The 27,946-nt window shown below is 33.1% G+C and overlaps 1 protein-coding gene across 1 annotated transcript in view; it reads right to left on the bottom strand.

Annotated features, from left to right (window-relative positions):
• LOC145636760 (alcohol-forming fatty acyl-CoA reductase-like) overlaps nucleotides 1–25,899 on the bottom strand; it is a 44,293-nt gene extending 18,394 nt beyond the window's left edge. The window contains exons 1-4 of the mRNA XM_081688314.1: nucleotides 25,821–25,899; nucleotides 21,753–21,805; nucleotides 21,560–21,622; nucleotides 11,727–11,953 (exon numbers count right to left, since the gene is read on the bottom strand). Of these exons, the coding sequence (XP_081544440.1) occupies nucleotides 11,727–11,953; nucleotides 21,560–21,622; nucleotides 21,753–21,805; nucleotides 25,821–25,899 (422 nt within the window). The remainder of the gene's footprint in view (nucleotides 1–11,726; nucleotides 11,954–21,559; nucleotides 21,623–21,752; nucleotides 21,806–25,820) is intronic.
• Between the last annotated feature and the right edge of the window lie 2,047 nt (nucleotides 25,900–27,946).

Genomic DNA, 27,946 nt, shown 5'->3' with positions numbered 1-27,946 from the left:
TCGCCCCATGTTATAGAGAGTATGACTAACCATGTCAAATTCAATCGATTTGGCCTCATTATATGTTGACTCCTAAATATTAATTACCTTGTCTATTGTGAACTTATGTAGGGAGCATTGGAGCCTCATGGTGATTTGTAATTCCACTAACACAATTTATCACCTTGATTCAGCTCGATCATCGGAGAAGTGGCTCGTGAAGTCTATATTGCAAAAGTAAATATATATAGCAACCTATAGTGATGATTATTGCTAATAATAACTAATTTAGTAATCATACGACTAATCAAATTTGATTGTATTTTTTTATACTACAGTGTTATGAAGAAGCTACATTGTCGTGCTCCAAAGGGTCCAACATGGAAGACACCGTTGGTAATTTACATGATATTATTGTGATTATCTTGAAAATCTATGGTAGTAAATATTTGCTCATTTCCTTTGCATGTTTCACTGATGTGATTTGTTTGTCATATGCTAGTGCGCACAACAAGAGAATGGACTTGATTGTGCTTTGTATGTGATGAGATTCATGCTTGACATTGTGACTCATTGTACGGACACTCAACAGCTTGATGAGGTAAGTCCTAAAACTTCTTGAAATGCTATATTGATGTGATTTCACGCCTTAGACACTTAATATTACCCAACAATGGCATGTTATGAGAAACAAAAAAGCTATTTCACAAGAAAGGTAGAAAATGGGCTGAATAGAAGTCATATGGGCCATGTTAGGGCCATTTTGTGTTAATATGCTCTTTTGATGTGATTTCTTTCCTTATACACATATAACTAGATAATATTGACATGTTATGAGATAAATAAAGTTCATTTAATAAGAAATGTAGGAAATGGGCAAAGTAAGGTCATATAGGCCATATTCGGGCCATTTTGAGTAAAAAGCGTCGTAAACCTTAATAAAATGCTCTCCTATACAATTTTAGGGCTTACACACATACAACTACCCAACATTGACATGTTATGAGAAAGAAATAGTTCATTTGATAAGTAATGTAGAAAATGGGCTACATAGAAGTCATATAAGCCCTATTTGGGCCATGTTGAGTAAAATGCGTTGTTAAACTTCTTGAAATGCTATATTGATGTGATTTATAGCCTTAGACACCTAATATTATCCAACAATGACATGTTATGAGAAACAAAAAGGCTATTTCATAAGAAAGGTAGAAAATGGGTTGAATAGAAGTCATATGGGCCATATTAGGGCCATTTTGTGTTAATATGCTCTTTTAATGTGATTTCTTTCCTTATACACCTATAACTAGATAATATTGACATGGTATGAGATAAATAAAGTTCATTTAATAAAAAATGTAGGAAATGGGCAAAGTAAGGTCATATAGGCCATATTCGGGCCATTTTGGGTAAAAACCGTCATAAACCTTAATAAAATGCTCTCCTATACAATTTTAGGGCTTACACACATACAACTATCCAATATTGAAATGTTATGAGAAAGAAATAGTTCATTTGATAAGTAATGTAGTAAATGGGCTATATAGAAGTCGTATAGGTAATATTTGATAAAATACATATTTTTTGCCTAATTAATTATTTTTAAAATAATGTTTTTGTATTTCAAGTTTTGCAAGGTCCAAAAGGATGGTCCGTTGACAATCAAGGAGCTTAATGAAGTTCGTGACATGTTGGCGTCTTTCATCACCTTCAACATGTAAATGGCATGCATTGTAGTTGTAAATTATTTATGTTAACTTTTGAACTATATATAACTTATTATTCATTATATATGTGTACTTACTATTATTTGTATATGTAAGCAACTTTTTTTTTTTTTGTATTGCGTTTGGGAATATTTATATCTATATATATATATATATATATATATATATATATATATATATATATATATATATATATATATATATATATATATATATATATATATATATATATATATATATATATATATAATTGAATTCTTGTATTTAATATTATTTTTGTATATAATAATTAATAATATTATTATTAGTTATTATAATAATAAAATTATTAATTATTATATTTAATATAATTGCTGGAATTACAGGGTATTATTATTGCAGGTTTTTTTTTTTTAAATATTATTGCACGATTGAAAAAAAAAAAGTTATACAAAAGGCACCGGTTAGGCAGGAACCGGTGCCTAAACTATCCACCACCCAAAAAAAAAATGGCGGGAGAGCAGTATTAGGCACCGGTTAACCGGTGCCTATTGTACCCTATGGCACCGGTTAACCGGTGCCTATTAAACCCTATGGCACCGGTTTTGAACCGGTGCCAAATAGGGGGTTTTTGGCACCCCTCAAATAGGCAGCGGTTCAAACCGGTGCCTTAGACCGGGTTTGAACCGCTGCCTAATGCGTTTTTTCTACTAGTGTGAAGTCAAAAAAGCCCTCACCCACTTCTTATAATTTCTCTTCATCAAGTCTTCACCTGCTTTAACTGGCATTAAGGAGAAGAGCTGCATGTTTCTAGTAAAATCATTCTCTATTGTGCTTTTAGCCACTTTCCAAAACCCTCTCTTGTATTGCAAACTACCTCCAAATTTCTGCCTAAAATTACAATAGACATGTCGAGCACAAACCCTTGTGTCTGCACTAGGCCATATGTCACCAACAGCCTTGAGCAACCCTTTTTGTTGGTCACTCATGATGGTATAACCAGCACCATCAGCTGTACCTAAGTCATCAGCAAGTAAACACAAAAACCATGTCCATGTCTTTGTGTTTTCAATTTCAACACAAGCCAAGGCAATTGGGAACATTTGGTTGTTCCCATCTCTGCCAACAGCAACAAGAAGCTGACCCCCATAAGGACCTTTTAAAAAACAGCCATCTAATCCAAAAAAGGGCCTACAACCAGCTAGGAACCCCTTTTTCAAAGCAGAAAAACATATGTAGACTCTTTCAAAAACATTGTTATTCAACTGGAACTTCACTGTGTTATCAGGATTAGACCTAAGAATTTCTTGAGCATATCTGTGAAGGAGTAAGTACTGTTCTTTATATTCACCTAATATCAACCTCTGAGCCATTCTTCTTGCTTTCAAAGCCATCCAAAGTGAAATCTTGATCCCCCACTCAGACCATATAGTGTCAACAATTTCTTGACAGTTCAAGTATGGATTAATTTTGAACTTACCATGGTATTTACTAGCAATCCATGTAGCCCTTATTCTTTTCACTCTTGCTACTCTCCCACAGTTGTGTTGCGGGATATGAGTCTTCACACTTAATGTCCCATTGCCACTCATTGATGCCCATAAGTACCAAGGACATCCCCTTTCCCTTGCCTTGCATTTTGCCCCTATCCTTGTTTTGTCATTTTTTATATACTCTATATCTCTACCTATGCTTACAGAGTAAGTGGTAATAGCTTCTCTCAATTCCACAATATCCTTGAACTTTTGTCCTAAATAGAAAGGGGACTCTATTTCTGAGTGTGTTGGAAAGGGTAAATGGCTAGTTTGTTTGCTGACTCTTTTCTTTTTCTTACCAGGTTGTGGCAATAGAAAACCACACTCATCATCATCATCATCATCAGAGTTTGACAAAGATTCATACTCCGATGAAGCATCACCATCATCAACATGATCAGCATCTTGACCCTTACGGTCTCCTAACCTACCAGCAATTCTATTCAAAGAATCTAGCTCATTCAGAAACTCAAGCTCAACCTTACTTGCTTCTTTAAGTCTCTCTCTAGCATCTATCACCTCTACATCCTCCTCATCACTACCCTTCTCATCATAATCAATATCATCCCCCAAATTGAATAAATTGGTTGTCTCAGTTTCATGTTCAATATAGTCAGCAGGTTGGTGTTCTATGTGCACTGGTTTTGTGGTAAAAAATGGTTGTACAAGTGTATGGGTTTGATTAATAGTCCCACCAGCTCTAAAACTAGGTGTAGCATTACCACAGACCCTATGCCTTTCATCATCATGCTCAGTAAACACATAAATTATCTTGAACTCACTTAGAAGACTCTTGAACTTAGCAAAAGTACAGTCTTCATATGCCAAGAATCTCACTCCTGTTTGAAGATTCTTCAAAGGGTCACAATTATGGAGCTTTATCACATTATCATAGCCTAGTGAATCAATCAATGATTTAAAGTAGGTGGCATTAAAATCAAGCGGAATATCATTGATTAATTTTACTTGACCACCAATGTAACAAAGATTAGGATTGTATTCCCACTTGCCCCCATGATGCAGCACAATACAAGGTTGGATATCCATATTTTCTACACAACAACACAAAATATTGACCAAATATCAAACAAAAATGAGCAAAAATAAAATAAAAAGATCATTCATTGCATTAATAATTTCAAGTTCAGATCATTACAAAAGCATTGTCATTGTTATGACATTGTCTAACAACATCCTAATCACAATGTCAACCATTGACAACTAATTATCCCTTAATCATTTTTGCTCTAACCCAATTGAGGGATACATTAAATACATACAAACTTCCCTTGCATAAAAATTTTCCAAAATGATTCAAATGCATGTATATCCTTGTAGATTGCTATCATAACAAGCCCTGAAAGTGATAGACAATAGTAGTAGACTAGTAGCATACATGCAACAGAAGATAACAAAGCATTACTACTCTAAACCAATCGAAGTTTGTGGCAAAAAAGCATTATTGGATTTTAGATAATATATTTTATTAAAGTTGTTTCTTTAAGTGTTTTTGCCCTGCTCAATTGCTGCTCTTTATTTTAATTATGTTTGAGCCAAAATACCAAATTCCAAACACCGTATATACTACCCTGTTTTTCAAAAGTTTACTGCTAACATAGATTAGGGTATGGGTTCGTCAATTCCTTCCAAGTCGTCATACACAGACAATTCAAATCACAACATCTAGACAACAACCAACAATTTCATAAACAACAATATCAAATTTAGCAAACATAATCACTTGATCAAAATCATTCTCGTCAAAACCCTAAACCCTAACAAACCCACGAATTTCTTTTGCATTATTCACAAAATAAATACACGAATATATGAAAAACGGGCGTACCTTGCAACTTTACCCAAAATCGGGTCGAAATTCCGTGAATTTACCCAAAATCGCCTTCGTCAATCCCCTAGCCAAACTGTAGCACCGCTTCAAGAACAGGGAAAAAGTTTGCGCCAAAATGCTTTTTATTGGAGATAATAAAATAATAAGTGAGAAAGTTCAATCAGGAAAAAAAAAACATTTAACCAAAGATTAACTCACCTTGGGTTAGTTGTTTTAAATTATCACCGGAAAGTTAATGTTAAGTCCTTAAAGGTGAAAAAAAAAAGTCACTAATATGCTTAACTCGAAATGTCTCATAAATATTAAAAAAATAAAAAGGTACAAGAGAGAATGAAGGAAAGAGATGGGAAGAGTGAAAAAGGGAATGTGGGCTCCACTAATACTTTTCAGACATATGTTCACGTGTAAAACAAACAAAAATTTATAGAGACCACTACCACTGAATCTATATTTTGTTCCACTTAAACTTCAATTGAATTTTTTTAGTACCACTGAAACTATATTTTATACCACTAAAAGTGTATTTTGTTTCACTGAAACTCCAGTGGTACTATTTAATAGCTCAATGAGACATTTCTAAAATGACGTCTGAAATGCCTACATTGCCTTTGCGAGATATAGTTTAATTGTCTCACAACTCTCCGTTTGGAAGCCCTCTTATTAAAACTCAAGGGAAGGATTATCATTCCGCCATATGTCACTCCTTTTGCCACGTGTCATCTTACTTTAATTGACAAAGCGCCATATAAGGGATTATATGTTAATGTGATAATCATAGTAATACTCCCATGAGCTATTACTTGATTCATTTATTATTCATATTCACACAGTGAATAAAAATTAACAACACTCAATAATTGTTTCAAGCAAAATAATATTGTTTTTTCCGTGATTTACGCTTAATAATTCAATGGTCTTAATAAATTGCCCAAAATTTATTTATAATTTACATTGTCCATAATAACATAATGGAAAAGCTAATTAATTTTCCTCATACTAATTAAGTTTGTAACTGAAAAAATAAAAGCTGACATTATATCATTATTTCACCTTCATATGTAGTATTATTATTCTTGGTTCTTTGTAGTTTTAACGTCAATGGCATCACCAATTCTAACTCATACTAATTAAGTTTGTAACTGAAAAATTATAATCTGACATTATATCATTATTTTACCTTCATAGGTAGTATTATTATTATATATTCTCGGTTCTTTGTAGTTTTAACGTCAATGGTATCACCAATTCTAACCTCATTAAATTATTTTATTTTCCCCTCAAATAAATGTTTAGAAAGTTATAACTCTTTCATATATCCTTACTAATCACCCCTCTATATTCCAATTTAGAATAGAATACGTTAGCTTCTATTATTAAAGCTCAGAGAGATCATCAAGAATGGTTGATCTACTTTATAGTATTTTGTGTGGGTGTTGTTATGGAGAGGAAGATTGGATATACATTACTTAAAGGATGGACGAAACAACCATGCAAAAGTGAAAAGGTAAACAACAATAATCATCAATATTATATCCAAATCTTAACTGATTTCTTTAATAGGTTGTTGATATCTTATGTACGTTCAACATAAATCAAGTACCTATAATGTCACTTCAACATGTACATGATTCATGTCCACAAAAAATAAGAAAAAAAAAAGGGACATGATGACAAGTAAGTATAGTTCGTTATGTTGTAGCATATGATGAAGTTATTAACCTGTTTGAAATAAAGAGAGAGGATATGTGGAAGAAGAAGAAGAAGTGAGCATTATTTACAAATTAAGTTAGTGGAATTGAAAAAAAATAGTATTAGCTGTAGTATGTACATCAAATTATATATTAAGACTTTAGGGAAGATTAATGATGAACGTTAGTGTTTTTAATTAAGTAGAAAATTATTAAAATTTATGGATCTAATACAAATACTATATCATCTTATTCCTATACATGTAGAAGACTCCACTATTTAACAATTTGCTTAACTCATTTTTTATTACTTCAAACATGTAATGACCCGGGGCAACGCCTGGGCCAACAACTAGTTTAATGAAAGAATACGTCATTAGCATTTACGATTGAGAAATTCTTTGCCTCTTATATCTCGAGTTAAAATGACTCTAACAATAGTATTCTTTGGTATTAGATTGTAGTCTCTGCATCCCTTAATACAAAGTCTCTTTCTAATAATCTAGCATTTATTACTCACATAATAAAGAGAAAGAGACTTTTGAATTAGGGACGGAGGAACTATTTAAATGATAATTTTACTAATGACAATGAATTATATTGTACTAACGACAAAACCTTTTTCTTTGTCGAAAAAAAAAAAACAAAACCTTTTGCGTATGTTTAGGCCTGTCCATGAGGGTAGGCCATAAGTGCAACGGGCTAGAGCCCATCATCGGTTGAAGAGGCCAAAAAACCTCACAACCAATTGCTAAAAGGAGCACGTAATTATTTAATGAAAAATGGTATACATAGCCCTTAGAGCTACGTATAAACATTAAATACAGACTAGGAAATAATATAAATTAAGAAAATTATAAAAAAAAAAAAAAAAAAAAACACTAATTACAATGATTTATGCGTATTTTTGTCATGAATTTTTAATTTTATACAACTTTCAAGAATGTAATTAATGATTATATATAACCCTTAGGGGTACATATAACATTACTCTTATCTAATTTTTGTTTGCTTTCTATTCTTTCTATTTAATAGGCTTTTCATTCCCAAAATTCAGCTAATAAAAGCATTAAGAATTAAAGCTAATAGCAAATTCCAATGCAAGATAGAATAAATTCCAATAAATGATAATAAATGAAATTCTCTATAAATGTCTATAAAATTTTTTAAACATAAAAAAAACTCTCTCCTTCTTCCTCTCACCAAAACCCTAACCTCTATTGTTGAATTTTAAAGGGGCTTTCATCGTTTTTAATCGATGAAAAGCCCCAATCCTTGTTTTTCTTAAGTTTTTTTTTTTTTTTTTTTTTTTTTTTTTTTTTTTTTTTAGGTTTTTTTTTAGGTTTACAATAATGTTTCCTCCTTTTGGGAAAAATTTTTGTCCCTCAAAAGTAAGGGTTTTGATCTCCTTCGAAAGACAAGGGTTTTTCGACCTCTTTCGAAAGATAAGGTTTATCTCCTCTTTTCGAGGGAGAAATTTCTTAGTTTTGAATCCATGATATTAGATCTAATGGATTGTCGTGAAATTATTTCGTTGGTGAAAAAATTATCAAGTTTTCGAATACAGACAAATGAATTAGAAGGAAAACATCCTCACGGCTACAAAAGATTGTTAGATTGTCTCTCCAACAATGTTGTATTTTCCAGTGTTATAAACGGGAGATGTTTCATAGTGCAAGATCTACTCGACGATCGTAGTTTTTATGAAGGAAAATTTTATTTGATTCAATATCCTATGTACTTCCTCTGTTTTCTTTTAAATGAAACACACCCTTTTGGCAAGCTTTTTTAGGAGATAATTAGACTAGGTAAACGAGCTACTTTATCATAACAATTTCAGGACCAAGATTATAGAAGGGTTAGGTACTACATGTATAAGTTTTCTAGATTAATTTATCCGTTTACATTAATTAAATGACATGGTGTTGGTTTTAATATTAAATTCTACATTAATTTTTAAAGTGATTAGACTAGGTAAACGAGCTACTTTATCAATATAATTTCAGGACAAAAATTATAGAAGGGTTAGATACTACAATATATTAATTTTCTAGATTAATTTATCTGTTTACATTAATTAAATGACATGATGTTGATTTTAATATTAAATTCTACACTAAAGATATGATAATTTAATTTTATCTAGATTAATATTAATTTATCCGTAAATTCTACATTAATTTTTAGAGATTAACTACCTAGTCAACTAAAGATATGGTGTTGGTTTTAATATCAAAAACGGACGATCCTAATTGAAACTTTGTAATTGCTACAATTTGTAATATTCATTGTAGTACAACCATCCATTAACTAAAATCTGTTGTAGACTTATAGCATAATATCTTTAAATTACATAAAATTAAATAGGAAAATTTGTCAAAAATAACACCACCTTTGGCCGGTCTTTCCGTAATAGCACCACCTTTTGATTATTCCAGAATAACACCACCTTTCACATGTATTTGCCAAAAATGAAACAAAACCGGTTGATAACCTATTTTACAGGTTACCTGTGACACGTGTCACAATGTCATTGGTCAATTTTTTTATATAATTTTTTTTTAAAAAAAACCTAATTAATTAAATAACAAAGTTAAAATAATAATAAAAAATAAAAAAAAAACAAAACAAAACAAAACCACCACCTAGCCCCCGCTGCCCAGCCCCCACCCCCTACCCACCCTCGTCGCCGCCCTTCCCCTTCCCCATCCTTGCCGCCGCCCTTCCCCCTCCCCATCCTCGCCGCCGATCGACCTCCCCGGCCTTCCCCCTCCCTCCACCCATTCCCCGTCCTTAAACAACCCACCACCGCTTTCCCGTCATCGTTTCTAGCCCCCTTCCCTTCCCAATTTTCGATGCCCCTACCCATCCCTTCTCCATTTTTGATACCCCCTCCCTTTCCCTTCCCAATTTCCGGCCCCTACCACCTATCTCCTTCCCCGAAACCATAAACAGTCGAAAATGTTGGTTTTGTAAAGGGGAAGGGCTTGAAATTGGGGACGATGAAGGGAGGGGGGATTGAATCTGCTACGGGGAGGAGAGGTGGGGGCTGAAATCGCGAACGAGGAAGGGAGGAGCTCGAAATCGGAAACGGGGAAGCTGGATGGGGCTGGTGGGGGTGGTGGATGTCGGTGGGCAGAGGGCTGGGAATGTGGGAAGGGGTTTAATTTTTTTTTTTTAATTTTTTTGTTTTTTTTAAGTTTTTTCAAAATTAAAAATAAAAATAAATAAGTTAACCAATCAAACTAGAACACGTGTCCCAGGGTTACCTGTAAAATAGGTTACCGGTTTTTTGTTTCATTTTTGGCAAATACATGTGAAAGGTGGTGTTATTCTGGAATAATCAAAAGGTGGTGCTATTACGGGAAGACCGGCCAAAGGTGGTGTTATTTTTGACAAATTTTCCAATTAAATAACTAGTAGATTATATTTTTTAAAATTGTACTTCCATAAATAGTTCCTTATTTAGTGGGCATATTTGAGATTTTTTTTCCACAAGAATTAAGAAAGTTGTAGATTCATTAACAATAACGACTAAGAGTACAAATATGCATGAAGAATTAGAAAGAGATAGAGAGAAAAGATAGTTGGTAATTATTGAAGAGGTGGTGAGAAAAAATGTTGGGAAATAATGTCAAAAGTGTATAAAAATAAAAGAAAAATGATGACAACTCATAAAAAAGAGTGCAATTTTATCTAAAAGTAGACTCTTTAAATAGAAATAGGCCTTTAATTATGACTACCCAAAAATTAAATACAGCTATACATCCCAATAAATGAGACGGAGGGAATACTGATTAATAACCACGCAAGACAAAATTAAATTATTATATCCATAATTATAACATTTATTAATTCTCTTAAATTTCATTTCATTTTGTTTTCATTACTATGATTCTTATCACATAAGAATGATAAGATTGTGTTTTTTTTAATAACATGCCAAATGTGATCTTTAACATCAACCCTTTGTAATTTGAATGTACGCATAAACTTAGGCCCTGTTCTATTCACTTTTTAAAAAAAAAAATATTAAGTAAAAATAATTTCAGTTCGGTAAAATTCAGTTTTCTTAAAGAAGAATTATAATAGAAAATCAGTAAAAATAATTTCAGTTCAGTAAAATTAATATAACTTCAATAAAAATAATTTAAGTTCAGCAAAAATAATTTCAGTTCAGTAAAAATAATTTCAGTTCAGTAAAAATAATTTCAGTTCAGCAAAATTAAGGTGAAGAGAACAGGGCCTTATAAGGATGTATATTTCTTACAGTATTTCTTAGGAAAATTTACAAATTGCAGTCATTTAAAAAAAAATTGCAAATCGCAGTTCAAAAGTTCTTATAAATTATAAATTGTAAACTAATTTAATTTTTTATCGGTTTACGTGTCGAAAAATATTTGGTTAAGGTTTTAGGGGGCCATTTTAAGCCTAAAGGTACCGAATTGAGCTCAAAATTAGCAAAAAAAAAAAAAAAAAAAAAAAAAAAAAAAAAAAACCCGTAAATACCTCATTTTTACAACAAAAAATAGTTGTCCACAAATCGATATATTTTTGTTCGCAAAACTAGGTTGCGGCTACATTAATAACTATATCTATGTCGTTATTAGTATTGCAGATTTCAAACCATGTTTTGATATGTACACATCTTAATTAAGTCATTTTTTGTGATAAACAAGTACATGTTGATGTTGGACTGACACAACCTTAAGCAACATTTGGCTCATTAATCATTATCTTTGATTTTACTAGATCCAATCTAACAGAAATTAAATTTCGGCCAATGTGCTCATAAATGGGTGTAGAATGGACACCGCCCTTAAAGATGACTATCGTAAATTTCAAATTTGTACTCGTAATATTTCCTAGTTCAATTTCACATTATTAGATATTTAACACATGTGGAGTATCGATTCCCAAAATGTTTCTTAATTATAATTGAAAAAATTAGTATTGCAGAAATAACCGTTACCTTTCGTCAAATCTTGTGGTTGCGGCTACGTTAATAACTATATCTATATCGTTGGACATTTCATTTAGCTGATCATCAGAAAGTCCCAAGTTCTCGTCAGAAGTATCACCGGCAACCGCACGTATTTTTTCCGACACGATTGAGTCAAAACTCGATCCCCATTTTTCTCTAAGTACGTTGAACAACTCCTTTCCTAGCACCTGGATCCACAATAAGTACATTATCAGCTATGTTACATAACCTTTGTACGTGATCGGTAAATGAATACCTGATAAGATAGAATATATCTTATAATAGGATAAGATAGTATATATTGTGATAAGAAAGAATATATTGTGAGTAATCTTGTGAATATTATCTTGTGAGGAGTATTGTTCCCCAAGGTATAATCTCTGTATAAATATATCATATGAATGAATGAGAAGATCAAGAATTTGAGCTCAATTTGACATGGTATCATGAGCCAAAGTTGAAACCTTATAATTTTTTTTCCGAGAGATTTATTCAGTAAAACATGGGTGAGAAAACTCCGATTGATTTAGTTTATTACCTAGGGTCGAGTGATAGTCCCGGTAATGTGATCACGCCTATTCAATTGCGTGGTGAAAATTATGATGAATGGTCACAGGCTATTCGAAGGGCTTTGATGGCCAAGAGAAAATTTGGTTTTGTAGATGGAACTATCGCCAAACCAAATAAACCCGATACTAAGGTTGATGATTGGATTGCTTTGCAATCTATGCTAGTGTCGTGGATCACGAATACCCTTGATACAAAGGTGCGTTCGACGATTGGTGACTATGATGATGCTAGTATTTTGTGGACAAATCTGAAGAATCGATTTTGCGTGGTGAGTGGTACCCGTGTGTGCCAATTAAAGACCACATTGGGTGAATGCAAGCAAGGTGTCAATGAGTCTGTGGCTGATTATTTCGGCCGTCTTTCGAAGGTGTGGAAGGAGCTTCTCACATTCATACGTGCGCCTAAGTGTGGGTGTGGGAAGTGTACTTGCAATATAGTTGCTCAAGTTGAGGAAATTCGGGAAGAAGACTACCTTCATTATTTTTTGATCGGGTTGGATGATCATTATGCATCCATTCGAACTCATCTTCTTGCTCAAACACCTTTGCCGTCGGTAGACATTGCCTATCAAAATATTGTGATGACTGAGCGGCTTCGTGATGGTGCTACGCTCAAGGACAATAAAGACACAGTGAGTGCTTTTCGATTGGATGCCCGATCGAAACATAAATCAGGGGATAAAAGTGACAAATTTTGTAATCATTGTAATCGGGAGGGCCATGATGAAGAGGGCTGTTTTCAATTACATGGTTATCCCGAATGGTGGGGAGATAGAGGTCGTGGCGGACGAGGTCGTGGCCGAGGTGGAGGGCGTAGCAGTGGAGGTCGTGGGTCACGCACAGCTAGCAGTGGCACGGTGGCTGCTCCTTCTTCCTCTTCTTCGCAGAACGTGCGTGCAAATAAGGTGGCTGGTGGTTCGAATAACACGCAACACTCAAAGATGTCCTCTGATGATGCAGCGAGCCTAGTTGGGGTAAATGCTACCCAAATTCAGCAAATATTGGATATTTTAAATCCAAAAACTAGGCAGTTACATGGTAAGGAAAATACTATCCCTTGGATTGTTGATACGGGAGCATCCAATCATGTGACGTGTGATTTGTCGATACTCAAAGATATGAAGCGAGTACAAACCTGTCCCGTTGGATTGCCTGATGGAAAATCGGCAAATGCAGACCAATTGGGAACGGTGATATTGCCCGGGGGCTTAAAGCTTGATAATGTTCTTTATGTTCCTCAATTAACTTGCAATTTAATTTCTGTAACTCAATTGAGTGATGAATCTAAGTGTGTGATGCAATTTACTAACAAAATATGTGTTATACAGAACCATCAGACGAGGAGGGTGATTGGTGTGGCTGAACGTGAAGATGGACTGTATCTTTTATGTGGTGTTCCTCAAGTGAAGGTTCTTGCGGTCGATGGAGAATCTTTGTTCGATTTATGGCATCAACGGATGGGTCACCCCTCAGAGACGGTATTGAAGATGCTTCCAATTGTGAGTAGTTCTTCTAGGAAACATAATAATAAAGCATGTGATGTTTGTCCTCGTGCTAAACAAACTGGATGTAGTTTTCCAATTAGTGATAATAATGCAAGTCGTATTTTTGAACTTATTCATATAGACTTGTGGGGGTCGTATAAAACTCCTTCCTCGTGTGGTGCACATTATTTTTTAACAATAGTTGATGATTTCTCTAGAGATGTTTTGATTTATTTATTGAAAAATAAAACCGATGTTGAACGGATGTTCTTGAATTTTATTGCTATGGTTAAACGACAATTTAATCAAGAAGTAAAAACTGTTAGGAGTGATAATGGTACGGAGTTTAACTCTTTGCGTGATTATTTTTGTACCCAAGGCATAATATTTGAGACATCGTGTGTGGGAACCCCACAACAAAATGGGAGAGTTGAGAGAAAACATCAACATATTTTAAATGTTGCGAGGGCTTTGAGATTTCAGGGAAATTTGCCATTAAAATTTTGGGGAGAGTGTGTTTTGTCGGCATGTCATTTGATTAATAGAACCCCGACACCATTGCTTGGTAATAAAACCCCGTTTGAAATTTTGTTCAATAAACCACCATCTTATGATTATCTCCGTATGTTTGGATGTTTGTGTTATGCACATAATCAAAAGAGCAAGGGTGATAAATTTTCGAGTCGGAGTAGAAAGTGTGTTTTTTTAGGGTATCCATTAGGGAAAAAAGGGTGGAGAGTGATTGATTTAGACACCGAAGAAATTTTTGTGTCGCGTGATGTGCGGTTTTTTGAGACTATATTCCCATTTAATACCCCTGTGAGTGAGAGTACTTCGAAGGCAGGTCCCTCACATATGGTGGAAGCTTATGGCAGTGATGATGATGAGTGGTTGTTTGGAGACATGGGTGTGCGTGGGAGAGAAGAGCCACGGACAGCAGACTCCACAGCCAGGTCGTGGCATGAAGGGCCAGACCGCAGCCCGCCTGTGGAGGGGACTACTCCTAGTCCAGCTGCTATTGTCCAGCTCAATGGTGAGCCAGCAGGTGCTGGACTGGACAGCACACAGTGCCGAGGAGAATTACAGTAGCCTAGTGTGTGTGATGGGGCTGTTTGTGTACAGGAGCAGCACCAAAATTGTGAAGAGGAGGTGGCTACTAACATGCGTGAGCAGGGCAGTGGGGTTGAGGAGTTGGGTAAAGGGAAGCGACCAAAAATACCATCGATAAAATTGCGTGATTATGTGACTCATACAATCCGGAAAAACAGTTCATCCAACACGGTCACATCTCCATCATCTTCCTCAGGTACTCCTTATCCCCTCACATATTTGTTGATTGCTCACGTTTTTCTGAAAAGCATAAAAAGTACATTGCAGCTATAAAAGCAGTTCATGAGCCTAAAACATTTAAACAGGCTATGAAGCATGCAGGGTGGAGAGATGCAATGGCTGCTGAGATTAGAGCTCTAGAAGAGCAGGGCACATGGGCTCTTGAGAAACTGCCGCCTGGGAAGAAAGCTCTAGGTAGCAAGTGGGTGTATACTGAGAAGCGAGATGAACATGGCAACCTACAGCGATTGAAGGCGAGATTAGTAATCTTGGGTAATCACCAAGTTGAAGGCATAGATTACAATGAGACGTTTGCACCAGTAGCGAAGATGGCAACGGTTAGAACAATTCTGGCAGTTGCAGCTGTGAAGAATTGGGAAATACATCAGATGGATGTGCACAATGCGTTTTTACATGGAGACTTAGAGGAGGAAATTTACATGAAAAATCCTTCTAGTTTCAATAAAAACAATTCTGACTATGTGTGCAGGATGAAGAAATCGCTGTATGGTCTGAAGCAGGCTCCGAGATGTTGGTTTGCTAAATTGACTGCAGCTTTGAAGAAGTATGGATTTAAACAGTCCTATGGAGATTATTCTTTGTTCACATTGAACAAAGATAAATTGCAGTTGAATGTGTTGATCTATGTTGATGATTTTATTGTTGCAGGAAATGATAAAAATGCTGTGTTGAAATTCAAGGAATATTTAGGAAATTGTTTTAAGATGAAAGATTTGGGAGTGTTGAAATACTTCCTAGGCCTTGAGGTGGCTCAAAGCAAACAGGGCTTCTATATTTTTCAGAGGAAATATTCCCTTGACATTATTTCTGAGACTGGATTATTGGGTGCTAAGCCTGCAGATTTTCCGATGGAACAGAATCACAAGTTAGCTCTCGCAGAAGGAAGATTGTTGGAAGATGTCGAGAAGTATAGGAGGCTTGTTGGCCGCCTAATCTATTTAACTGTGACTAGACCAGATCTTGTGTATTATGTTCATATATTATCTCAGTTTATGCAGAGTCCGAGAGAAGAACATTGGGAGGCTGCCCTTCGTGTGGTTAGATATTTGAAGAAGAATCCGGGCCAAGGAATACTTCTTAGGTCGGATAGTGCTTTGCGGCTTGAAGGATGGTGTGATTCTGATTGGGCGAGTTGCCCTTTAACTCGACGGTCGTTGACTGGTTGGTTTGTGTTGCTAGGTTTTTCCCCGGTGTCATGGAAAACTAAGAAGCAACCTACGGTGTCAAAATCCTCCTCGGAGGCGGAGTACAGGTCTATGGCAGCAGTGATGTGTGAATTAAAATGGTTAAAACAAATTTTACGAGATTTGGGTGTGCGACATTCGCAAGGTATGAATTTGTTCTGTGACAGTCAATCGACTTTGTACATTGCTCAAAATCCGGTGTTTCATGAGAGAACCAAACATATTGAGGTTGATATGCATTTTGTGCGGGATGCGATTAAAGATGGTCTGATATGTCCTTCGTATGATCCGACTAAGATGCAATTGGCGGACATATTTACGAAGGCGTTGGGGAAGGCTCAGTTTAAGTTTCTACTTGGCAAGTTGGGCATTCGGGATCTCCATGCTCCAACTTGAGGGGGGATGATAAGATAGAATATATCTTATAATAGGATAAGATAGTATATATTGTGATAAGAAAGAATATATTGTGAGTAATCTTGTGAATGTTATCTTGTGAGGAGTATTGTTCCCCAAGGTATAATCTCTGTATAAATATATCATATGAATGAATGAGAAGATCAAGAATTTGAGCTCAATTTGACAATACCTCATACACTACAAGAAAAAGGTGAATTAGCAACGGAATTTTGCGACTACCATAATAATTAGTTGCAAAAATAATTTTAGCGACTGAAAAAGACGAGTAGTCGCAAATTTTGCAACCGAATTTGCAGTAGTTGCTATGCGGTCGTTAATTAGCGACTGATTTTTGCGACTACTATAATAATCAGTTGCAAAAAATATTTTTGCGACAGAAAAAGATGAGTAGTCACAAAATTTGCAACCGAATTTATAATAGTTGCTATGCGGTCGCTAATCTGCGACGCTCTTGTAATAATTTGCAACTAACACGGTAGTCGCTACTATTATTTTTAATATTTATTAAAAAGAAATAAAAAAAAAACCCTTAGTATAATAAAAAAATAAAAAAAAACCCCTTATACCTAAAAAAAACGAAAAAAAGGTTATTGCCGCCAAAAAAACAAGAATTATCAATCAGTCTTATACTCTTATTCCCCGTCAAAAACAAGAATTATCATACTCTTCCTAAAAAAAAAATAAAAAAAAATAAAAAAAATCCTTAATCATTTAACTCATGAAACAAAACAAAAAAAAGAAAAAAAAAAAGAATTAATCACTCGATACTCGCAGAAGGGTTAATTTTAGAGAATCAACCCTCAGCCCCTCACCGTCGTTCTTCATCTTCCTTAGCTCCGCTGCGCCACCACGTCTCTTCCCAGGTAAGTTTAAATGCCTTCCACCCTTTCGCTTATTGTAATTTGTCGACTATGAATTTTAGGGTTATCATTGATTTTTTTTTGGTCCAATTATTGATTTTAATTTGGTTTCCATGGTCTAATTGAAGTCAATTAATTAAAAATCAATCAAAATTGATTGAGTATGCAAAAATCCCTAATGATTTTCAATGTAAAAATCCCATTTCTAGTTATTTCGACCCCTTTTTTTAACTATTATTTGTAAAATATATACAAGTATCACTAGTAGAAAAAATGTTATTTGTAATGCCCTATTAGTAACTGGCGTATGTTATGCTAGTTACGAAAGCATCAATAGTAACCGACTAAGATAATGTCAGTTACAAATTTCATGACATTAGTAACTAGCGTAGTAAATGTCAGTTACTAATATGTGGTTTATCATTGTTTGAAGTTTTATGAGTAACTAACTAAATAAATGTTGTTACAAATATTTAGTCAAATAAACTTTGACTAAAAAGTTTGTAACTAGCTTACAAACGCCAGTTACAAATATTAAGTCAAAGAAACTTTGACCAAAGCGTTTGCAACTAGCTTACAAACGTTAGTTACAAAAATCTCTTTGTTCAGAGACGCGTGAACATACCCAAAAAATCTCTATTGTTCAGAGACGAGTGAACATCACAACAGCAAGATGACGTTCCCTAGCTTGTGGAAAGTTGTCACAACCGCAAATGCAACACAAATCGGTTACCTCTAGAGTTTTTTTTAGATATTAGTATTACTTTAACCTCAAATTAATCTATTCATAAAGAGAAATATATACCACGCTTATATATATATATATATATATATATATATATATATATATATATATATATTTTCTTTCACTTTCACCTCATTTACTCTGAAAGAACCGTCAATCTTTGCACCGCCGAAACCACCACCGCACCCACTGACGTACGCCCGTATTCATCGGCACACCAGCACACCGCCGCACCAACCGGAGCACCACTGCACTACTGTACCGTTGCGCCACCACTGACTAACTAGGTGAGTTTCAAATTATTCCTTTTTTCTAGGAATTTGATATCGAGTTTGTTAATATAATTGCAGTATATATTTATTATTCGAATTAAACAAAAAATTGTAGTTATAATTCAATCATATATTCATCGAATTTCAGTATTTTGATTCGAAATTTAGGTAGATTAAAAGAAACTTCAAAGTTATAATTTTAGGGCAAATTATTCAATCGATTTTTTTAGGCTATTAATTCTATTGAATTTCAGCAATTCAATCAAATTACACTTGATTTATTTGAATTACATTTATTTCATTGTCAATCAAAATGATTTTCACCAAATTAATCTTATTGTGTTATTGGATGTTTTTGGTATAAGCCTAGAGGCTGCTACTGGAGGCTGCTAATGTATTGAGTATCATTCTGTTTTTGGTGTACGTCTCTAAGTATTGAAATATGACTGTATTTTAATTACATGTCTTCTTTCTCGTTTCGCAAAAATTTGCCATGTTCCTCATATGGACAATCTGGTAAACATATACAAATATATGGACCCTCGAGCAAAGATGCAGGTAGCGAAGCATCAGGGGTTGTATGAGGGTTCTTTTTTCATATTATTGTATCGTTGATGTGTAATTATTTTTTTGGTTGACGATATATGCTCATAAAATTGTTCTTAAAATGAAATAGTGTGGAGTTTATTTTATTTTGGACGCTTGCCATTTTGGCATATACAATGTAGGACAAAAAACTAAGACTGCCTGGTGAGGAGCATTGGAATTAAGGTTTACTAGATTTATTGTTTAGTCATATGTTTGGAATCTTTGGTTGAATACTTGGTGGCAACTTCCCATTTTTATAAGATTCTTGCCGAAAAGAAAAGAATTTACTGGGAATCTTTTTCCTACCTTCTTCTATTGTCTTTACTTTTATGTATCCTTTTGTATGTACTGAGTTTTACCTTATTTAAGTCACGTTTCTCTTGTTCAGAACTACTCTTATGTTTAATTAGTTCTTTTTTTTACTTGCATGGCTTAATTGAATTATTGATCCCTTAATTGAGCTGCTCATAAACTTTGTGCGAGTGGCATCATTATCCGATGGTTTTTGTGTCATATAAAGTTATATTTTTTTCTCGTAGTAGTGTTAAATTGATAATATGATGTAGAATTTAAGGCATGAATTGAATAAGTAGTCACTTGATTCTAAATTGACTCCCTAACTTAATTACTTGCCTTATTGAGTAACTTTGTGTTATGCTCTTGTTTTTTTTTTTATCACTTGTTTAACTGTTTTGCTAGTTAATAAGCCCATGATTTTATCATTAGTATAAATAAATGTCTAATTTCATTCAAGGGATAGAGAATTGATACAATAATAAAATAAAAAAATTGTTAGTGAATTATATTCAAGTGTTTGGAGTTGGCATTCAAACCTTTAATGTTTTATTCAAGATTGAATTAGGATAATTTCTTGATTGCTTAGATTAGAAGTAATGTGTGGAACTTAAAATCCAGATCCAATCACATCATCAAGTGTGAGAGTTTGATTAATTTTCTATCAGGAGTGATATCATAATGCTAGTCATCGTATGGTAGTCTTTTGGGAGTATTATATCTATCTTTTGAATGTCGTTCTTTCAATTATTTCATTACTATAATTTGTAAATTCTCATTTTCAGGATGTGAAATGTCAAATTGATCTCAAGAGGCTAATTGATCTTGATCGAGCTGGTGCATGACTTCTAGTAAGTTTCTGATCAGATTTTGCGTGTACTTGAAAATAAATTAATTTACTTTTGTGTATGTTATTTGGTCGGTTAGTGATTAAATAATTGTTGATATTTATCAAGTTTATGTTGATTTATTATTTTGTTTATATGCGTTATTTTCTATGTTTGTAACTTGCATTATTGTTGAATGATTTTTTATATTATTGGGATTGATATAGACCCACTTAAACTTGCAATTTGTGGCTACAATTTCTAGTTATTGTGTTGGTTGATTTCCTTATAGTTTATCATGGCCTGAGTATTAGATTCTTATAATCAAATTGTTTAGGTATTTGTATTCTTAGCTTTAGCTCATGATTTAACAGTCATTACATACAAAAGTTTACTAATGATATGGCAATCAAGAAGTTGGTCATAAAACTTTTATGTTCAGGGTATTCTTTTAATTGTTTTTAGTAAGTACTAATGAAATAAATAGGCAAATAATTTATAAGCCCTTTTGAAAAATTATCCATCTTGTAACATGAAATAAAATCTGCTTTGATACATATTATAGATAGAATCGTTGAGTAATATAAAGTTTATAAACCTTTGCCCCGTGAAGTCAAAGCTCTATGAGGGTTTAAAGCAGCGCATAAGGATTTAAATATTAAAGAGAAGGATTCATGAGATGATACAGTATAAACCTTCAAAAGTTTTAACCTTGTGAATTACCATGAAATTCAAATCTTATATCCTTGGAAATACTTTAAGAGTCGTAAAATCTGAGTTGACAGTAGTTGAAATCTCCCATAAAACTATAGAAGCACAAATACAAAACCTCACTATGCACTCAACCAAAGGAAGATGTAATTAAAACACAATGCAGTCAACAAAAAGATGAATATTGGTTCCTAATAGCTCAAAAGTATTTATTAATCTCAATGAAATTCCCCCTAAGGATTGCAAATCAAAAAAGGTGAGTGAATAACATGAAAGTGGAAATTTTTTTAGCCTAATAGCAAACTAGGTAGCAAATTGTGAGCACATACCCAATCTCATATTAATGAATAAGGTTACAAGGTTAGTACTGTAATTGGAGCCAAGAGGCAGAAGGTTTTGTCCTTGGGTTACTCAATTTGTTGGGACTTTTATTTGAATCTGACATCAACCATAAGAATAATAAAAGACAGTTAACAATTTGGTAATAATTCGGACATCAGATTAAAATTTGCAAAACGGAATGCAGGTGAAGAGCTTTACCAGCAAATTTAACCGACACATGACCAGAATCTCCAACTGCCTGAAAATAACAAAGATGATACAAAATCAACAACAATCTAAGAAGAAAATGTGACATTGAAGGAATTCGTAATATTATGTCAAAAGTAAAGGAATTGATCACTTGAAAGGGAAAAAAATTTAAGTGGAACAGATCCGGAGACGTTTTGATTGTCAATGGTAGTGTAATTGCCGGACATCATGCCTAGATAAAACAGTCTGAAGTTAGAGACAACAATCTGAAGTTGGGCTGCTTTATGTTAAATAAATTAGAAATAAAATTATTAATGTATAATATGCTATTTTGAGTTAAAATAATTTACTTGTTAATTATGTGCAGCGTACATATACTTGGAGACCTGAGTTCGATGCTAAGGCTAGGAGAGAATTTGACAAAAAAGCTGGGGACCGACTTAGGGGTACATTGAACCATGTTTTCAAAATGGCTCTCCATAAGCAAGTTAGTTTCATGACCGACACTGTTCGAGCTGAATTCATAAATAAGCGTAAGCATCCTGATTTTGTGAAACGTTCTAACCAAGCAAGAGATAATCGGTTATCTGGCCAAACATTAGAGGAGAAGTTTGACCCTGGCCATCGCCAAGGTAGCGTATCTACTCCTCAAGTGGTTAAAAAAATGGTAAGTGTATGATTTTAGCAGCAAACTTATGATTTTTAATAGAAGATTGAAGCAAGTAGAAACTTTTTAGCCACTAATATAGATGACTATAACTGGTCTTTATTACAATTGCTATGTAGTCTATGTCCCCCTATTTTTTGTTGTTTTATTTAAGTGCTAACAACTTCTTCTAATACAAGGCAAAGAAAAAGGATGAAATTTTACCAACTGCTGCTGAAGTCTATGAGAGCACTCATTCTGTTTGTGTGGGCAATGATGAAGTTGAATTGATGGGTGACAAGTCTCAAAAAGTCATGGTATGAGTATACTTCTATATTTTTCTAAGATTACAAAAAGATATATGGTAGTTAATGTTTGGAGATATAATGGATTGTTTATTTGTTTGTGTGATTGAGTTGGAGGATGAGAATGATTTGCCGGCATTAATCATATGATTAATGTGGTATGGCATAATGTGAATTGAAACAGGTTTATTTTGAAGCCATACCCTATAGGAAGGAATTCTTCAATTTACAAAGGAGACTCTGTCGAAATTTTTACTAATAACTACTTACATAAATTATTTTACTAATAACTGCTTGGACCCTCACTGCCATCAATACCATTTGCTTAGACCATCACCTAACTTTTCACTTTGTAACCAAACTCAGATGGTATCTAAATAAATCAGATGGTATCTAAAGGCAAGTTTTTACTGCTATGTACTGATCTGATGTCCAAAATGAAAGACTATAAGATAACAATTAAATTAAATTGTGTTTTAGAAGTCCAAACAAGTTTTTATCCCGGACGATGTCCCGAGTCATTGCTTGTATTTTTATTATAGTTGTTTTTTTTAAATGTATTTAGTTTATTTAAGTTTTAACATTTGAGATCATAGTTACTAATACATATCTTAATGCAGGGAGAATATATGGAAAAACTTAATATAAGAACAAAGGAATTGAGATAAACCCCGACAAAGTCTACTTGGAGGTTGTAGGTGGGCAAAAGAAAGGAAAAGTCTACGGTTTAGGGAGTGCTTCACATATGTATTACAAGAGTGATCCTATTTCTCAATCTACTGCATCATCTTCCACTCCTTCCATGATTTCTCAATTAAGTTCTCAAGTTGAAGAACTAAAGAAGATGGCGGAAGAAAACCATAACAAGGTAGAAGAAAGCCAAAAAATAGCGGCAGAGAGCTTAAAATGTGCTAAGGAATTCGTCGAAAATCATGAGATCGAAAAAGCTACATGGAAGAAGGAAAAATTAGCTATGCAAAAAACATTGCAGGAAATGGCATCACTTGTAAAACAAGTTTACCGTCCTTATAAGCTTCCTACGCCTGCAGTCACCCGCTCTCGTGATACAACTAAGTGATTTTTATTTTCTTGGTGGTAATTTTATGAACAACTGGTCTTTTACATTCTCATTAATTCTTGTTTGAAGTAGCTTTTTTTTATATGGGAAGTGACTTTTGGAACAATTAGTCATATGAGTTAAATATTGTTTTTTAATACATTGATACAAAATTGATTGATATTTTGGATATTTGAATAAAATTAACATTTTGGTTATTTGAATTTATGCGTGGGTACCTTTTTTGTTTTGTGATTAACATTGGTCGTCGCTTAATTATGGTCTCAAATATTGATAGTTAGTCGCAAATATTTAGCGACTGCAAATTTGGTTTAGAGACTAATTGGTTAGTTGCAAAATCATTAGTCTCAGTAGTCGCTAATCTGTCACAAATAATTAGTTTTGTAGTCGCAAAAATTTGGTCTCGTATGTAGTTGCTAATCCGTCGCAAAAAACATTAGTCTCAATAGTCGCAAATCCGTCACAATAAAACTAGTCTTCGTAGTCGCAAAAATTTGGTCTTGCAGTCGCTAATTCATCGCAAAAGTAGTCTTAAAACATTGATCTCTGTAGTTGCTAATCCGTCGCAAATATATTACGACGGACAATTGCTAAAATTTGAAAGTTATTCGCTAAATGGTAGTTGCAAAGGCGTTGCAAATCTGTCGCTAAATTTGTGACTGTTCAAAAATTAGTCACAAAAATGGATTTGCGACGAGGTCTTTGGCAACGAACCAAAGTAGTTACAAATCCGTCGCAAATCCATTTTTTGCAACGGATTCAGAAATAATAATTATCAAGTGTATTTTGCGCTCCAATTTGTAATCCGTAAACCAATTACGAAGAACATCAGGTGGCAGGTCCTGTTCCTAATTTTACGGAATATAAGTTACTTCTCGTCCAATGTTATTAGGATCGAGATTCTACTTTGGATCGGAAGATGGGAGTAGGATCGAGTCGTAAAATCGGATCGTAGGATCGACCGATCCTACAAAAATTGCAAAAACTAAAAATTTTACCAAACTTTATCAATTATTTATTCATATTTAAACTAAATTTAGTATATAATAAAAAATATATCAATTTTTTAAAAAAGTTATTTTCTTAAATACATTACATGACGATAGTGTATACATACGCAATCTAAATTTCTAATACTACTTTGTTACTTTTATATTCTAATTCTAATAAAAAAAGTTAACCTCTATATAAAAATCCAAATAAATTAGCTTCCACTCACTAAATATTAATAGTTTTATACACAATTTACATGCTTGCTCTGAAATTAGATAATTAAATTCATTGTAACATAATCAGCTACATCGATCAAGTGAAATTCGAGTGAAATCAAGCAGGGTTGGAACCACAATATCTACCAAACCAAGAACAATAGTAGGCCCGCAAATTTAACTTATTTTAAACAAAAATAATTAAATAAATAAAAATTAAAGGGAAAAAATAAATAAATTGGAAAGAAACTACTCCTTTCGTCCCTTTTTGATAGTCCCTTATGGGCATTTTTCACGGGAATTTATAAACACAAATGAGAATAGTAAAAATACATTGAAAAAGTAAATTGACATTGGATATGCAAAAAAGTAGAGAAAGAAAGTAATAAAAGTACATGAGAAAACCAAATTTACATGGGAAATATAAATTTGCACAAGTATTGTTGCAAAATGGAGGGAATTTTAGTAAAAAATTAATATTAATGGTTGTTGGAAAAAGCAAATGGGGTGAACATTTTGGGACTAAAATTTGTCCATAAGGGACTATCAAAAGGGGACGGAGGGAGTAGATGAGCAAGCCCATACTTAAGTCCACTAAGATAAAAATGTTCCTTTTAAGCTTATTTTGTAGAATCGGTAGAATCGGCCATAGGATCGTAGAATCGTTGTCGATCCTACCGCAGACCGATTCTATGGACGATCCAGATCGACCGGGTGTATTAGGATCGTAGAATCGCACAATTCTACGATTCGGATCGTGATTTTGATAACTATGTTCTCGTCTATTTACCAGAGGAGGTGATTCCCTGTAAGTTATTATACTGATCCAGGAGAAAGTTTGTAATTTAACCGTTAAAGTTTCATGTAACCCCGTTAAGTTTTCGTCACTAACGGCAACTTTTCTGCTATTAGTGAAATACGTACAATTCAATATAATTATAGTTAAAAGGACAACGTATGGGCCACATCAGCTACCGATTGACGAGTTTTTGTCAATCAGGTAGCCGTACTCTTAGCAATGAAGCCAGTAGTACCAGTAATTAAGATAGTTTTGTTTGCTAAAAACTCAGTTATGCTCTTAAAATCCATGATCAAACTAGCAAATACTTATTGGAGAAAATAAAAGTTTAGATTTACAATGGAATTCCTAAAATTTGCTCAAATGGCTCAACCTATTTATTAGACCAGCTAAATGGGTATGTCTACATCAAAGGTGTGGAAATTCCGAAATTATGACTTGGTTTATCAAGCATGGCCACACTCATAAATTAATTAAAGGCATTTATTTTTTGGTTACATTTTACAGTTACAATATAGATCAGATCAGTAACAGTGCAATCCCTCTTGTCTGTCTGTTTGTCCTCCCTCCTTTCAACATTAATAACTACAACAACAAAAAATTAAAAATAACTAGAAAAAAAATCTATAGTGTTGTTATTGTATAAAAGTTAAATCTATTTTCTGTTTACTTATACTAAATTAAATTTGTTTCCTCCTCAAACCCACCTATTTTTTTTTATTATTATTTAATAAGTATGAAGTTTATATATATTTTTTTAAAAGGTATGAAGTAGAATTAGCTCGGGAACTAAGGGCTGTTCTCATTGATTGGAATGAGCTAAACTGAATTGAACTGAACTGAAATGAATTGAACTAAACTGAACTTATTGATTAGTAATTTTTAACTACGGATTAATGAACAGAATCTTGCTCAGAAAGTTCAAGAATAAGAGGATTTTTTCTTCTAAAGTCATGTGTCGTGAAAGTTGTAGTCGTAGTACCGTGAATGTGTCGAGAATTAAAGCATGTCGGGTTAAAGTCGTGAATTTATTGTCGTTGTGTTGTGTATTGTTCGTAGGAGCATGATCAATTTACTGTTTTATTAAGATTGAAGTATGAGTTTATTTAGTCCATAAAATTAGATTAAGTTAAATGTAATTGTTTGCAAGTTTGAATCAAGGGGGTGTGTTGGATTAATTATTCAAACGTTTTTAGTTGCTATTTTTCAAGTTAGTTGGACAGTTAGTGGTATGCTTATCTTATTAGTTTGTCATTGAGTTTTGTAGTACGTGAGAGTAGTGCAGTAGTGGCTAAGATCATGGAATATCTCCCTAATTATTGATAGGATTAATTAGTTTATTTTATTTGCTATATATTATCCTTTGTATTCCATAATTTCTATCAAGTAATATTATCAGTTTTAATTTGTGTTTATTTGTTGAGAAACTTTATCTTTTATTATCTTTTTTCTTTACATAAAATATAAATTCAACATAATGATATTTGATTATTTATTTATTTATTTATTATTATTATTATTATTATTATTATTATTATTATTATTATTATTATTTTTATTATTATTATTATTATTATATGTATGTGTATACACAAATATACATATTAAAATAGTTATGAAAAATATATTAAAACATGGAACCCCAAGACATTTAAAAAAAGTATAATAATAATAATAATAATAATAATAATAATAATAATAATAATAATAATAATAATAATAATATAATAATAATATTATTATTATAATTGTTGTTGTTGTTGTTGTTGTTTTAATATAAGCTTAAAAGTATGAAATTTTGGCTTTAAATCATTAGCAATATCATTAGACATAAACTTATTAGAGTTGAATTGAACTGGAAATAATCTAATGAGAACATACCTTAACTAGTTAAGTATAAAATTAGAGTCGAAAGTTTTACTTTTTTCAATGTTATGAATGTAAACCATTTATTTTCATTGTTAAGGATCTAATCTACATATTTTCGGGTCAAAGTTAACTATAAATATACAATGGTGAAAATAATTTTAGTTAGTAAAGGTTAGGCCCTTCAATGAAATTATAAGAAATTGGTATTAATAGAACTAAAAAAAATAAAAGTAAAAAAAGAATACTACATTTTTTTTAGCCAAAAACCCAAATTATTTGCAACGATTTTATATAAAATATGAGTAAAAAATGTTTAATTGTTACACATAATTTAAAACGGAAATAACACACAGAAATCAGTTTTTTTTTTTATATATAAAAAAAAAATAACAGCTACGTAGCAAATAACTAAACATTGTGTAAATAAAAATCAGTTCACAACTACTCACTTCGTCCCTAATTGTTTGC

The sequence above is a fragment of the Chenopodium album genome, chromosome 6 (genome assembly GCF_948465745.1).
Source record: "Chenopodium album chromosome 6, dcCheAlbu1.1, whole genome shotgun sequence".
Taxonomy (NCBI): Eukaryota; Viridiplantae; Streptophyta; class Magnoliopsida; order Caryophyllales; family Amaranthaceae; genus Chenopodium; species Chenopodium album.
This window is presented reverse-complemented; position numbering and strand designations above follow the sequence as displayed.